Genomic DNA, 16,681 nt, shown 5'->3' with positions numbered 1-16,681 from the left:
TGATTTTCTGTATCAGAAGCCAAATTACAGCAAGACCTTACAGATTTCAGACAAGGCGTTTTCTGGTATCACCGAATGATAACGCAAGGACAAGTCTGCATTTATATAAAGATCTATAACTACAGTAGGAGTAATTTTGTTTTGAAAGATTAGAAAATATCACGGTCTTTCCAGCCACCCATTTTTCTTGTGATTAAAATGTCATTCTCGGTAAACAAATAAACAAGATAGCTTTTGAGCTCTGTGATCTCCTGAATTGTACTTCAGAGGTCACTCAAACGTCTTTCCCAGTAAATGAAAATCTTGTCCTAGATTTATAAGAGGGATGGTTAAGTTCAGCACTCAATACTTGCACTAAGTTATCATATGAGTAACTATTTGTAGCTCTTGGTTTAAATACTAACTTATATTTTAATTCAAAGGCATCTAGAAACAACACGTGGAATACAACACTTTTTTAGAATTTGAAACACATCCAATTTCCTGGTGCTGCAATCTAGGTAGCCTTCATTCATCTCATCAGAGACAAGAAAAGGAAACATAAAATAATGCTGCGATAGCAAACCTAAGAATAAGGGAGATAAACAAAGAAAGTAGAAGCAGCGAACAGAAGGGTTGTGAATTACAGGGGAAGCTGGCAGCAACCACTATATTTAGGCTGCCTATCACTGTCTGTTTTGAGAAATGCTTGGTAAAAGGTCACCAGCATCAGCACTTCCACTTGCTGCAGTAGGCCTTTGAAATTCAGCAGGACTAAAAAGCCTTCAGGCTCAAAAGGTACTTTTGCTTTGTCCCATGAAACTCCAATCCAGTTTAGCTGAATTCTCAAGCAATAAAACCTGCCCTGTGTCTTTTCTCAGTTTGCTCAGAAAGCCATCCTTGCAAATGAGCAGCGCTCACTCCACTCCTCAGGCTGTGCCCTCTTCAGGCAGTATGGTGCTCAGGAAGGACTACAGATGGGAAGAAACAGGAAGAGAGTTAGGCTGGACTCCTCCTGAACCATCTTTCCAGAACCCAGCACTGCTGGCCTTGTCCCTTGCTTGTTGGCCACCATATGCACCATGAAAACCACATTAGGGACCTTTCAGAGAAGGTCATCTTCAATGAACAAACCTTTGACCCCTACACATCCCCACAGGCTCTCTACAGTCAGTTTTAGACCTTCTCTCACTAGCAAATATTGGGGATTTAGTATGTGTAGCAGTACTGAAAAACTGTGGTCAAAACCCCAATAAGGGAATTATCGCCAACTCATATAACTGACAGAATTTTGTAACATTTGCAAAATTTTAAAGCTACTTCACACAAAGCCAATAAAAAGCAGCAGTACTGAGGTTATAAAATTCAGTATCTGAGAAAGTTGAGCAGTGCCAGGTTTATGCAGCACCGTACTCCAGCCCTTTTGTGGAGATGTATTATGAAAAGTCTTCATCAAGTATCATTTTTCTGTGCAGCTGAACCCAACTACTCAATAATCTAAAACAAGCTTGTAAGAACAAACACATGCCAATCATATTTTCAAGCTCTCCTCCACAAGCAAAAAGGATTACTATTAAAATGACAGCTGAGTTGTTTTCATAACCATGTGACTGCAGAAGCTGCCGTTTCAAGAACTATATCAAACATTAAGAACTTGGCTATAAAATCAGAAGTACTGACAATAATAGATATTGGGGGCAGGGGGAAAAGGCATCCAAGCTTTCCATTCCACGCTCAGGCCAGCTCACCAAAGAGAGCAAACTGTATTACACAGACTGTACTGCATGGTATTTGCATGGTATTTCTCAACTTTCCCATCTTTGACTTTACAAGTGCTCTTTTTAAGGTTCAATCACACTGCTTTTGACACATTGCAACACATACAGGAAAAGGTCTGTGGTTTTAAAGCAAGACTTACTATCCAGGTATTTGAATCCAAATTAGATAGTTGCATTCCAACTTCGGTGATATCTGCAGTGCCTAAGGTTTCATTTATGCCAGGCACACGCCCTTTGCACGTGCACAGAACTGCTTCAAAATGTAAACATACTGCTCAGCTGCTGACTTGCATCATGGTCCACACAGGAGGCAGGAGCTTGATGTGGCAGACACATTGAAACTTTTTTTTTTCCCCTGTTCTAAAACAAACTGGGCAGGAGTAACTTTGTCTTATATCAATGCATGATGGCCAGAGCCTGCACCAAACTGCTGACCCTAGGCAGTTGTCTCTCTGCCTAAAGGGGATTCAGAGCCACTTTCCAGGAAAAGGCCCTGGGCATCCACCTACAGGTTGCTGTGGGTGGGTCTGTGGCTTCCACCCTTCTTGCTGAAGGCAAGTCACTGCCTAAAGGCTCTGTGCGAAATGCAAGGAGTGTGACTCGACCAGTAGAGCTGTCAGCCACACAAAGGGAGGCAGATCAGGGAGCAGAGAAGTTTTGGTTCTTGTTTCTAGACTGCTTTTTCTGTAGGTTGCACAATGGTTGTTCCATGTGAATTTGAACAGCTCACTTCACTGTGAGCTGCTTGATGAGCTGACTATAGCACCAACTGTTCAGACTGTCTTGTAAGAATGAGCCTTGTTCAGCTCACCAGAAGAAAAAAAAAAAAAAAAAAAAAAAAAAGCATTTTCAGGAGAGGACTGAAAGTTGTGAAACTCAAAATGAGTGAAAGCATCTTCCTGCAGTCTTCATGGATGGGACACAGGACCCTCTCCTGCACTTGGCATCCCCTGACCTTGCTAGCTGTTGCAAAGCACATGCCTCCCTCTACACAACTCTGTCCTCCATCCTGTATTTAAATCCAACTGTCTAAAGCAGGACTTTGGATTCCATTCCCAACCACAGGCACTTATGAATTGAATCTTGAATCACCCTACAATGCGGCGCTTAAATCCTTTGTTGTATTTGATCCAATATAGGAAAGTTAGGCTCTGATCACAGCTAAAATCTCTTCAGTGAGAGTCATTACCACTGTGTTACCACATGTGTTATGGTTTGGGGTGAAAGCAGGTGTTCTTTTTCTTTTTCCCTCCATTTTACACTCAAGGCAACAAAGAAATACTGACTTAACAACACCGCATTTAATGCCTCAGAGATTTTACATATTATAACAGGATTTTTTATTATTATTTTTGATTACACTTTTGGAGCTTTGTACAAAGCCTTTCACTGATTATCTAAATGTTTGTATTAAAGGCCAGGAAGGAACCTGGGTTTGAATGTAACACATTAACACCCTCAGGCCACTGGTTAATCTAGCAATCAGCCATGTGGATGCCTATAGAAATTAATTATAATGGTAGGAAGCTCCATTCTCAAAGTTGAATGGTCAATTATCCATCACAGCTGTTTTATAATTCAGGCTTCCAAAGCTGGCAATTCTTCCACAGCTATTCAAGCAAAGGGAAATAGTAAAGGTCATGTAACTAAACATTAGAGATGTTGTATTTATTACTGCTAACATTAATATGAAGCCACTACAGAATACAACAGATTAATTTTTGGTATTAACCTTGTTTGCTTTCAGCTGCTTAACAATGCCAATTGGTTTTGTATGCCTCAGAATTTCTGATTTTAAAGGGCCTCATTTAAATGGCTTGTTATGCACACCATACATGTACATACAGACCTGAGCAGGGCTGGCTGTTTTGTGTGGCATTTAAACATCACTAGCACATTTTTACAGCACTGGCAGGGATTATTCTACTTGCAGAGGAGCACTCAGATTTTTTATTTTTATTTTAAGTTAAATTTAAATTTGCTTTTAAAGTCAGTTGCCTCCTGACAAGCACATGATTGTTATTGCTTAGGCCAGGCAGTAGAGACCATGGCTTGACTGTGTCCCTCAAACTTGAGGTAGATGCATTTTTTGCTAGTTCAATTCTTCACTACTTGCTATATTACTACTGCACTTTGAGATACAGGAGGAGTCTCCTGGCAGCTGGAGGCAGAGTCTCCTGGCAGACTGAGGAGTCGCCATCTTCAGCTCCAGTGGCTGAAGAGCCCCAGTGCAGTTGACCCACATGGTAACTGTGTGAATATAAGACATCAGACCCCTATCCACATTAGGCACAAAAACAGGTCTGGAGTCGGCAGCATAACTCTATTTTGAAAATACAATCAGGATCTTAGACGTGAATTTGTTCGTTCTTTTGTTGTGTAGCTGTGTTCCTCAATGTATTGAAGCATTGCTCAAGGTTTCCCTCTGCACTGCAAAATGAAACCAATTAAGTGGACAGCTGTATTAACTGCTTCAGTCCCTTGGCAAGAGTCCCTCTACAGAACAGATGAGATCAGACTCTGTACTGCTCCAAAATGGGTGCTATCAGCAAAAGATACAAGTGGGATATAAATACCAGGGAAAGAGAAGCTTTCCATTGCATCTGCAATACAGTGTCTGTGTACAAGAATGGACTGACAATGACTCGTGGCAAAAGTCTACACACCAAATATAGCAAAAAAGAAAAAGTTTTTTCTTTTTTTTTATTCCTGTTACTACATTCACATTGCAATGTGGCTCAGTTTGCAAGAAGCTGAAGCTCAATAAAGCCAAGGACCAAACATACATGTATCACTTAATCCTATGTGGGCCTTATTACAGTAAGCAATTTAACATTGTACTTGGTAGGAAATAATCTAAGCAGCAGCTAAGCAATGAAAAGCAGAAAATACTGATATAATGGATTAAACTCATATGCTTAATTTAGGCTACATAACACCTTATAAAATGTCCATCAAACATGATACAAGATATACAAGAGAGATGCATCCACATGAAGGGACACCTGGAGGCCAGGCCAGGCACCGTACTAGTGACCTGTATCCCTTGGCACTTTTGACTCTCAGGCTGTGTCTTAAGGTCAAAAAAGGCGGTCTGTCTCCCAGACACTCTGAGCACTCCCTGGTTCTGAAAGCATTCAGGACTTTAGGAATAATTGCCTTTGCTGTAAATGCTCCTAAGCAGGCATTAGGATGTGATCAGGAAGAATCACTGTCTGAAAGCTAAGAACATGACAGTTCATGACTCTAGGAAATCCCTAATGCCCCTTAACACTTTGAGAAGCTTGATGATCTTCCCACATGAACTCTATGAGATCAACCTCTCCAGGGTACCAGTTCTCCCTTCAGGACTCTCTGGAGAGGTCTGGAAGTACTTCCCACAGTTTCAAACTGTGGATTTAAAGGAACAGGACAGATATCCTTCCATTTTCTGTTTTTATTAGTTTAAATATTTAAATTGCTAATTAAGAATAGTTAGAAGATTTCTCAATGTGGAAAATGGATGGGAAAGCACTTCACGCAGAAAGTAATGAAAGAAAAGGTCTTACCACTGATTCTCTCATCTTTTCTGGGAGTGGATCTGCTGATGAATCTTCAAACTGTTGACGTAGAAAGTGAGGCACATATTTGCATTGAATAAGGGACCTGTTTAAAAAAAAAAAAAAAAAACACAAACTAGTTAGGATACTTCTTAACATGTCTAACAGACATGAATGTTTGCAGTGGGGGGAGCAGGGGAAGGAGCAGAGGAGGTAGAACAGCCTCAGTTTTCCTTCCTCATGTATGCAGTAGCTATCTTATCTTTGTATAGCTGGAGATTGATACAAACCAGCTCTACCTTTGATCAGGGTACAGCTTCCTCATCAAAATGTCAAGGAGTCTCAGCAACCAGAGCAGTCCAATCAATGTGCCTGTGTCATTCAGAGGAATGAGCTAAGAGGGTACTGTGGTATTCATGCCCTTTATTAATAATTCAGCTAAGCTGAAACCAATATGAGAGCTCTCTAGACCCACATTAGAAAGGCCAGAGAGGCCATTTCTGTATAAATTGCATATTAATCCCCAGTTCAAGATTTATGTGCTACCTTCTCTATCTTGAAGTTTATGCCACAGGCCATCCTTTAAACACTGTTTCCAATCCCCTTAACTTCCTTTAATTAAGTTTAAGAGCTGTTTAAAAAAATATCTTAAACCTCTTTTTTTTTTTTTCCCTAAGGATTATGCATTTTCATCACGATTGCGTAAAGAACATTTGATGTTGCTGTACACATAAACCTAAACAAGATATTTAACAACCTTTTCAGCTGCTGAGGATTTGATTAAGAATATTACGGAATCAGGAGCTGGATTTAAAAGTTTAAGGAAATACAAGTTTTTACTTTATTAAGGAAGTTAATGAACTGGTGTGTCTTTCCTGGAGAGTGGAGGAGAAAATATACATTTAAATTACTCCAAAATTGAAAGAGCTCACACTCACATGCTGATTTGCAATTTACCTGCGTGTATCCTACTCCAAAGCTAAAAAAAACTTCCCCAATACAGCACACAGCTTTACTTTCATACTTCCGTACCTGATTTCCATCCTGTAATGGCCTATGAACTACACGCTACCTACACAGAACTTGATCCAGGTCTTATTGATGCCAGTGCAAGACACGGTAGGCTTCAGATAAAGACAGTAGATACAAGCAGCTCTTTTTACTTTGTCACACTATGACCTAGTAATATCTAAATTTCACATTCCCTCAATCTTCTCAATGTTGAGGAAAGAATTTCTCAGCTCTTCAGTGAGATTTACCGGGTAGCCCATTTCTGTTAGTATCTCACTTCTGCCCTCTCTCCTGCATTACAAAGTTGTGTGGCCAACCAGCCTGACTTACCACATGCCTACTGCAATCTTCATATACTTCAAGACTACATATACATGAGCCTCACCTCATGACATATACAGCACACCTCACAGAACTGAGAGAAGGGAGCCTCTGGATTTCCTCATACGCTCTCTGCACTATGCCAGGATAAGACCGAGCTGCCTGTGAAGCAGAATCCTAGATGACATGGTGATAATGGCAGCATGAAATCTGCTTGCTTGCTTAAGCCCACAGCCATACATGTAGATGCCCAGCTGTCTGTGCACAACCACAGCCCCCATGACAGTCACATAGCACAACTCCCACACACGAAAGAAGTTACAGATCTAGAAGCCTCTCTCACATCACATCAACTGTCAGATCACGACGTTGGGACTTCTTTGGATCTCCCTTGTTCCCAGCATCCACTCTCAATACACACAAACTCTCTTCTGCTACCTTTAGCGGAGTACATCGGAGCAGAAAAGGGTCGATCTTGAAGAGGCACTGTCTACTGATGCTCACCCTAAGCCGTCTTCCCCACAAATCAGAAGACCTTTCTCCTTGCCAAGGTGCCACCCAATGAATGTTCTGCAATTCCAGAAGTCTGCAAGTCCACTCAACTAAATCACTATCCTCCAATATGGCAACCATTCAATTTCCCAGAGGATAAAATCTGCCTTAAACAATTTGGAAGAGCTATGTAAAGAGCACCAGCCTTACTGCTGATCTGACTGCAGCACTTCATTTACTTAACAGGACTGACACGAACCATGCAAGCAGACATGCTGAGGAATTTCTACCTCACCACAGTAATTTTGGGAGACAATCCCCACAGTTCTGAAACACAGATATGACTCCGAGCAAACCACATTTTTTGTGCTGTAAAGGTAAATCAATAAATAACAACTGCAGGCAACTTACATCAGTACAGATGGGTCACTGCTTTGTCTGCTGAGGTGATAAGAAAGTGCAACTAGCAGACCACAGAAAGCAGAAAACAGTGCTGGAATGTGCTGTGCATCCCAGGGTTCCTGAACAGGGGGACAGAAAGCAGAGCATTTGCAAGTTAGGAATGCAGTACTATTTTTTTTTTATTTATTTTTTAAGTAGGCCATGCTGTGCATGTAATGTTAAATGCACATCACCTAAGTCTATATGCCATCTACCAAGGTTTGACAATCCTTTATCTTTTCAAAGTTTATCATTGTGAAAAAGACAGCAATATTACAGACACGCTTTGTGATTATGCTACTGTAATTCCTCTATTATCAGCAATTAGCTAAGAAAGCACATGAAAAGCATGTTTTCTTTTCTCTTTAATGAAACTCTAGAGGCAACTTTTCATTAAAATGAGATGTGAGTGAAATCATTTCCACTGTATTTGTCTAAACTCTGAATTGATTCTGTGATTTACTTGACCTGTGGCCAAACTGCTTGCAACAAATGCCCATTCCACCCAGCTGGGGTATAGTCCTGGCAACTCACTCCTAAATCTTTCTGCTGCTTTATATGGTCCATCTAGGCCCTGCATGTTTAGCCACTGTCCCTGAGCAGGGGGGAAAGAGACGATTTACACACTCACTAGCATACTCTGAGCATAATCAAGATGAGAAATTACCTCTGGGTGACTTAGGCAGCTAAAATTTGCTAGAGATAATAAAAAGAGGCATAGGAAGCTTAATGAATACTTATGACCAGCCTCATCTGTGGCATCCTCAGCTACAAATTAATCTTAAATACTTGTGAGTACTGGCTGCAAAAGGACAGAAATTTTGGCTGTGAAGGACACAGAAACTTGGTGAATCAGATCCATAGCCATTTCACTCACTAGGCTTGTTCCGTGCTTCTACAAAACTTCTATCCGATCAAGTTAAACTTTGCCATCCAATTCTATTCTTTGGTTGTTCCCAGGTACTGAGCCAAATACATTTTGGTTTAGCTTTTCCTATGCTCAGTCTCAGGTCAGAAATTCATATTCTTCAAGACACTGCAGAAAAGTAGTTGAAGCCAAAATGGTCTGCAAGTGGCTGGATCAGAGCCTATCCCAATATCCACTGCACTTCCAGGACAGCATAACCACATAGTGCGTGACTGCCCTTTTGCCCTGCAACTTCTTACAAAAGCAAAACGTTATAAAGAGCCTATCCATACATCTGGTGTTGAAATGTATCATTTTGAGAAACCATTCCACGCTCTTTCTACTGTAAAACCCTACACGGCTGATTCCCATAGTAATGGCTCAGGAGCTCTTTACTTCCCAATTTTCTCTATACTATGAGCAGCCTTTGTGTTTGGCTAGCCTGGGCTCCACTTCCAAAGCACCTCTCCCTCATCTCCTGAAAACTCAGCTGTCAGGGAGCTAGGAAGGCAGACAGGACAAGCATCAATATTTGCTGCCTAGGGAGCAGGATTTTCCAGAACAAGGCTACGCAATGTTTTACAAAAGCTGAGAATGCACAAAGGTGTCATTTCTCCAGCATCAGTGATGCACCCCGCTCCATTTTGTCATTTTCCTCCCCCTCTAATGATGCCTGGTAGAGCTTTAAATTAAAAAGATGAAAAAAAAAATATAGTCAATAATTGGACTATGATTCTTCTCAGTAGGAAAACAGGAATGATAGATTTTAGTCTCGGAAACTGGTATTATCTGTCAACCCAGACATGAATTTGACTGCCTACTCTACCTCATTTGGTTGAGGTGACATGTAGTGCTTTCACATAGAGTTTTGACTTGGATGCAGATACTCACGTAGTCATTTCTAGAACAACTCAAATGGTCTTACAGGGTTAAGGATGAAAGTGGTGAGTTAAAACAGATACAGTGTTCGGGGGTGGTGTTCCACTTCAACCACAGAATTGCCTAATCCCCAAACAATCCACTAAAAAGGAAGATAAAGGTGGCTTTGAACTTACAAGCCTTTTACCACTTGTAGAGGTAGGAAGGAAAGTGTATTTTTAAAAATAAGTGGCGATAGTAGCTTTCTGTCCTACATGATTTATTCTTTTTGCTTCTTCCTTCCCTTAAAAAAAAAAAAAAATGCATGTAGCAAACCTTTATCTTTGAAAGGTATGTTAAAATAAATCACGTGTCCTACTCCAGAGACAGAGTGCTCTGAACACAGCAGAACCCTTGTAGTAAGTAGAATTCTTGGTGTTTTTTTTTGTGGTTGCATGGTTTCTGTATGTGTGTTTTTTGTTTTTTCTTTATTCACACACACACCCTTTTCTTTTTCCTTTTTTTTTTCTCTTTGAAACAGAATAGTCCTCTAAACTCAAAGACTTTATAGATTGCTTGAGCATTAGCATAATTCAAAAATGCTAATTCAAGGAAGAAATGGTGAAGGTGTTTTGCATTGTGACTTCTTTTTTTTTTTTTTTTTTTACTATAAAGAACAACTGAAACTAGTCTCCACAAAGCTCATAGACCTTCTAATTTCCTGCTCTCTCATCGTTTCATCCTTACTCAACTGATCATCTTCTGTTCTTCTCTTTACTTCTACTCCTCAGCTGCATCATGGATCTATGCTATTGCTTACATTATGTAAAATGCAGGACAGCTGTTGTCAGCCATTCCACATGTGTATGTTAAAGAGTAAATATTTTCTAAGTTCAGAAATAAGATGATAGCATTTCTTGCTATCTGAATGAAACTGTAAAAGGGAATAAAACCCCGCACCCAAAGTTTTAAGGAAATGATGACCCTGTAGAGAACAAGTCCACGGTAACTGTAAGATAGCCATGTATGTTACCATGGATACTCTGTTTCCATTGAACACTAATGACCAGGAATCATTAATTATTCACAGTCCTTGCATTAAACTTGCTAGAAACATGTTCTTGAGAGAGATGCCCACCAGCCTTATCTTCCCATCATCCAAAGAAAACAAAACTTTGCTTTCCCAGAAGACCTCCAAAGCCTTGGAAAGTGATGAACTAGCAGAACACAGATAGCGCTCCCCATTTTGGTTGATGATGTCTCTTTCTTTGCACTCTGATATGCTACAGCCATCCATATGGATGTGCATGCACGTGTGCATGTCACCTTACTCAACAGGCTCTCAGTCTGTGACTGGAATTCCCGGGCTAGAGTGTGAGATGGGCAATGACTTTGGACAGGAGGCATGAATGTTCACGTTTCATGTCATGGTGAGTTTATCCTAAACAAGAATCGCAGTTTTCTACATTCCTATGCAGTGACATACTTCTAAAAAAGTAACCTCAGGCCACGTTAGATTCTGCAGACAAAATACACTTTTTCTATTATGTCTGGACAAGAAGCTCCTATTATACACACAGAGATCTAAGAGCATAACTACTGAGGTTACAACTGAAGAGCAAGTCTGACTACAGCTGCAAACATCACTCAGTGAAATACGTGATATCTGACAACTCTCCAAAATTAACATTCCTAATAGTTGTTGCTTGAACCTCAGGGGTCTCCAAATTGGAAAGTACATAAAATTGATGAGCCTTGTCTTGAAAACCTCCAGTGGTGCTGGAAGCATTTTATCAAATAGAAATAAAGCTGTCTAATAATCCTATACTTCTATTTTTGGTCACTTACACATGCGGGAATTCTGTGTATACACATGGGCCCATTCAGTGCTGTTTAGAAATGTTTTGGACAGTCTTAGCAGACAGAGGGAGATGTATGCTTGTAATACTTTCCCATTATAAAATCATAAAGACGCATATTTCAAAATTATTAGTACACAGACGAAGCCTGTGTTGTTGAAAACAGGAATCAAGAAGCATTGTTATTCTGATTAATGAGTTTAAAACTCATTAAGCAAGGAAACAAACTACATCAACTGTAAGATGTGAATGGCTTAAAATACTCTCAGGATTTTTAGTAACTGCCCATTGAAGTGATAAATAAATTACCTGAGAATACTTTCTTCAGATTTAAGGTAATGAAGAAGGCGGAAGAGAAGGACTGACTAATTCCAGAAAGATTTGAGGATGTGCTCCTCTGCCTCAAAGCAATACACTGACACACTGGGTGCTAAAGACAGGTATGAAGATGACTAAATTCCAGAATGAATGTTAGTTGAAAAAACAGGCATACCTGATTTTATTTAACAGATATTTAAAAAATAACATTTGCACAAAAAACACAAAACAGAGCAGGAGACAAAAATCAGCACATCAGGCAATTCTACTCAAATGAAATAGATGGCATGGAACTGTGTCTCCTATCTGATGGATATAATATCTGAAAATAAAAACATCTCCTCCAGGAAAAAGAGATAACCCTTTCATATATCAAAGCCAAGGTAGCTATTAGAGCTGCCAATTTCTGTTTAAGATTACAGGACTGAAGCTGAGATCAGAAATAAAGCCAGGCTGAAGTGAATGTAGATAATTTTAAACTAAACTCTGTTACCCAATAGCTTCAAAAGAGCAGAAAGCTGAAAAAAAGTGATGCTATTACATGTAATAGTGCAAGGACTGACAAAAAAATAAGTGATGAAACTATATCTAGAATTGAGAGCTTTTTATTAAACAACAACTAAATGAAAGTTCTTAGTGGACCTGGAAAAAGAACTGGAGTAGGGAGTGATGACATCATTAGACACAAGTCTAGGAGATGAAAAAATCTCAAAGCAACCAGGAGAAGCTCAGGTCTTTGCACTTCAGAAGCAAATACCTTTGCTTCTGAAGCAAATACCTTTGCTTCTGAAGTGCAAAGGCACTTCTGAAAGGCACTTCTCTCTTATCTGAAGTCAAGGTCACAGTACACAGTATTGTTGTATGTAAGGCTGGATAAGCAGCTGGTGTCTCATCACTCATGACATGGATGTGCCATGTGATCAGATGTATGAAGAGATGCGTCAGAGCACCAGAAAGCTGTAGCCAAACCACCTCTACATGACTGGGATAACATGACTGTAAACCAAAAATATATGCAGGCATATATCATATATATGAGCATAGTCATCACCAGACAGCATGATTTCTGTTCACCAGCCTCACCAGAACACAACCACTATTTGAAAATCTGCTCCTCTTGCAATATGTGCCTTTGACTGACACCTGCGATGAATATCATCCTGTCCTGATGGTCAAACAAGTCCTCAAGGTTTCAGACACACAGCTGGAGACCTGAAATTCCAGCCACTTTGTGTTATGGGTTTTTCTGGAGCAACTGTTACAGTTTTAGATGCAGTATTCTATTCACAGCAAAATGCACAATTTTTCTTCCATCACATGCTTCTAATCAAGTCATATGATTGGACACGTAAGCAGCCTGTCATATGCTCCAACTTGCCCAGTCACTACTAGCACAAGACTTGAGAGCCAACCATCATCTTTTAGGTGCTACATGCATTTTAGCCTTTACAGAGAAACCTCTCTGGCAATGTGATGGCAAAGCAGCTGCAAGGTCATTCAGAAAAAGTTTGAGAGCCATGTGAACTTTTTGGGCAAGCCAAATTTGGTCTGCAAATCATAAGATGAAATCCCAAGAATATTATATAATGATTTCTTCAGGAGACTTTTCCAAACAGAATTGATGACAATTAAATTAAACTAATTATAGTTTATCCTGCTTTTTCACAGAGCCCCTCAGTTGTTTTTGTACAACACAGTTCAACAACAAAATCAGTCTGCACAAGGCATGGGATTTCAGCACAGGCCTGTTCACCTCAGTCCTTAGAGCTTGTGTTTGCGTGTTGAAATTAATGTGATTACTTGTGCTGCTTTGTGGACATACCCCAAAACAATTCAATTCTTATTTTTGATTTCCTTTTTCCTAAAACAAGAGCTCTAGAGGAAAGAATTAACTGATGTGAATTTGCTACTCTAAAATAATGCAGCCAAATTTAGAAATTAATTCATTCTACTGTAGGTGTGTGTATATAGTTTCTGTAGTTCTAAACATCAGCAAAAAAAAACCTCACTTAACAAATGTTTATTCTAGAACTGTTATTTGTTTTAATAAAAAAAAAAAAAGCCATGTGATAAATTATTCTTCTAATGATCTTCTTCAGAAATAAGATCTTTCCTTTTGGAATAATTAACATGCACAGAGAAATTAGGCTAGACTATGTTACACGGCAATATAGCAATTAGAACACAAGAAGCACTTCAGGAAGGAAAGGCTAAAGCCTGATACTGCTGGAATGCATCTTCAGCCTGGGCATTTGACGTGAGCAATTGCTCACCAGTAACAAGCACGCAACCACTTAGATAGAGATCCATTCTGCTCTGCAATTTACTTCAGGAAATGGAATTCTGCTCGTTATACCTGCTGAGCTATACGATATTCCGCCAATAAACAGGGCTTACATTTGAGGATGTTACACTTCAGGCAAAGAACAAGCTTTGCAACCCAGAAATCCTTTATCAAAGATAGTCTGTCATGTTTCCCTTCCTGCATCTTTTTGATTGGAATAATTTTACCTCCGTGAACTATTAAAAATCTTGCATTAGTCTGTTTTTTGCCAAATTAAAAGTGAAGAGAGTAAAAATAAAAGCTATACAATAAAGAATAGCTGTGAAACATAAGTGTGGAGGAGATGCCTTTTTCTACCATAAGACAACCACATACTTACCTCTTTTGTAAAACCACCTAAGTGAGACAGACTGTAGCACCTACTTGATTTTGAATTAGACTCTGCAATTTCTAAGTGCATCAAAAAAAAAAATCTTGATTTGATTAGGATGAGAAGTTGTAGCCCACTATATATCAAAACAATTTCAGTTTCTTACAGAGGTATTACGCTGCCTTTCACAGTTGTCCCTATTCAGGATCAGATTCTGTTACTTTTAATTCTTCCTCTTCCTCCACCGATGAAAGAAAAAGTCTGACAGAATTATTTCCTTGACGTGTTATCTATAACAGCCCAAAAGGCAAAAAGCTCCAGACCTGACTGAAGAACAAGGAGGGAGAGTGCAAATGCTCTTTTCTAGTAGAAAAATACATGAAATTTCAAGGACCCCAGTGGACTGAGATGATGAGCTGAATCAAGTGGAATCATCTTTACATGCTTTAAATTAACCTCCTCAGAAGTGTCTTCACAAGAACAGTGCCATAAAAATTCAAATTAACTGTAATTTCTGTGTGAACAGAAAGTCTGCACTTAATATTGGCAATTTACAGCAGATATCTTGTAAATCTTTCACAGCACTCTATAACTTCAGGGTAGCATTAAAGCATATTTTTAAGCAGTTTGAAGTCTAATCCATGAGGAGATTGCTTATCTACAAAGCCACCTGCATCTTGTAATTTCAACTATTATGCTGAGAAAGGAGTTTGTAGAATATTTTAAGAGGCTTTTCTTTAATACTATTTACAAAACTATTTTTTAAAGTATCCATCACACAACTTCTCTGCCCCCAAGTAGTGAATTGTCCTCTGCCAAGCTGAGTGGAAAAATGATCATTTTTGCAGGTATTTGCCTGTCAGTCATTCAACTCAATTCCTTCTTCCATATAACTCTCTCAGTTTTTCTCACTGCTTCTGCCCCCCAGCTCCCCAACCCCCACCACAGATTTTTCTCACTCTTTTCAGCCTCACAGACACACCCTTATCCCATTTGCTTGTTTCTGAATCATCACTATAGCTGGAAAATGGTAGCAGGAATACCAGATGCTTTACGACACTGCACAAGAGAAGCAGTTAAGCTTTCTAGCACCACACAACTCAAAGGTCAAACCAGTAGAACTGATATACTGGGTGAGCCTGGTGACCAAGAGCCCCTGAGATTACACCCTATTTTCAAAGATACTCAGAGTGTCTCAATGGAGCACTGTTCAGCAGGTGACTTACTGTAAATTATTCTCCAAGGCCAGGTTGGATGGGGCTTTGAGCAACCTGATCTAGTGGGAGGTGTCTCTGCCCATGGCAGGGGAGGGGTTGGAACTAGATGATCTTTAAGGTCCCTTTCAACCCGAATCATTCTGTGATTCTCTGATTGCGTATGGACTCAAACCATAGAGGGGCAAGATAAAACAGTGGCTTAACACGTTTTACCTTACTATTGTGAGTGGTTGAAAACTCAAGCACAGCTAACTATACTCACTTGTGACAGATAATTAATGCAGTATAATTGACCAGTTTTGATTTAAGCCCCCCTATTTAAAATTTTAAGTGGAAAATTTGTTAAAAGCTGTTTTGCAGAAATGTTTGTGTTCCTTAAAGAAATCCCTTAAACAAACATCTGATAGCACCTCTCATCTGTGTAAACACCAGCCTGAGTGGTGACATGATATGTCTTTGGCTGTTGCAGAACCTCATATCAGGCTCTCTGCGTGCGCTGCAGATGTGTAACACCACAAAGCATCCTCTGACGTATGCCTGCAAGATGTTGAGAGTAGCTCGTAAATCACTGCACATCCTGGTGCATCCCTGCATGGGCACTGACAACATCTAGCTTGTAATGAAACACCGTGAAAAGATTATTCCTTAAAGAATAAATTTTATCACAAAACTAGGATGAAATTGTGGTCTCACTGTGGTCACTGAGAATTTTACAGAAGACTTGAAGACATTAGCTTCAACATTATCTTTCATTTAAGACAACAACTAAAATTGCAGGTGATATACATTAACATGCAAAAAAAAGAAATACTGTAGATTAAATATGGCTCAAAGGGCAGCATCTGCCAAAAACAAAACAAAACAAAAACACATCGAGCATCATTAGGAAGGGTACTGAAAGCAAGTAATTTTGTGACCATATAGAGCTATGGTACACTCACATCCCAAGTACCATACAGAGTTTACTCTCCACATTTCATAATGAGATCATAATCCATTATGGATCATAATGGAATAATGGAAGGCACACAGCAGAACAACTAACTTAGCCAAGGAGGAGCTGCTTTACAAGAAGACACTAGAAAGGCTGGCACTCCGGTTTAGAGAGGATATAGCTGAGGCAGATATGACTAAGGGCTACAGAACTAACAAGACAGTGGATACGGTGAATGCAGAACTGCTTTTCCACAAATCCTGCAGTACTAGGAATAGAGAAGACTTGGTAAAATTAGTATTTCTTCACACAGAGCACAGTGAAATCTGAAACATGTTGCCACAGAAAGCTGCGGAGGCAGGTAGCAGCAGCA

The 16,681-nt window shown here is 39.7% G+C and overlaps 1 protein-coding gene across 1 annotated transcript in view; it reads right to left on the bottom strand.

The window, feature by feature from the left end:
* Positions 1-16,681, bottom strand: part of PCNX2 (pecanex 2) — a 151,987-nt gene that overhangs the window by 78,230 nt on the left and 57,076 nt on the right. Inside the window, exons 16-17 of the mRNA XM_082757622.1 lie at positions 7,532-7,641; positions 5,306-5,402 (exon numbers count right to left, since the gene is read on the bottom strand). Of these exons, the coding sequence (XP_082613748.1) occupies positions 5,306-5,402; positions 7,532-7,641 (207 nt within the window). The remainder of the gene's footprint in view (positions 1-5,305; positions 5,403-7,531; positions 7,642-16,681) is intronic.

The sequence above is a fragment of the Aythya marila genome (assembly GCF_965140915.1).
Source record: "Aythya marila genome assembly, chromosome: 3".
In the NCBI taxonomy this organism is placed as follows: Eukaryota; Metazoa; Chordata; class Aves; order Anseriformes; family Anatidae; genus Aythya; species Aythya marila.
The sequence above is the reverse complement of the archived record's forward strand: the minus strand, read 5'-3'. Positions and strand labels throughout refer to the sequence as shown.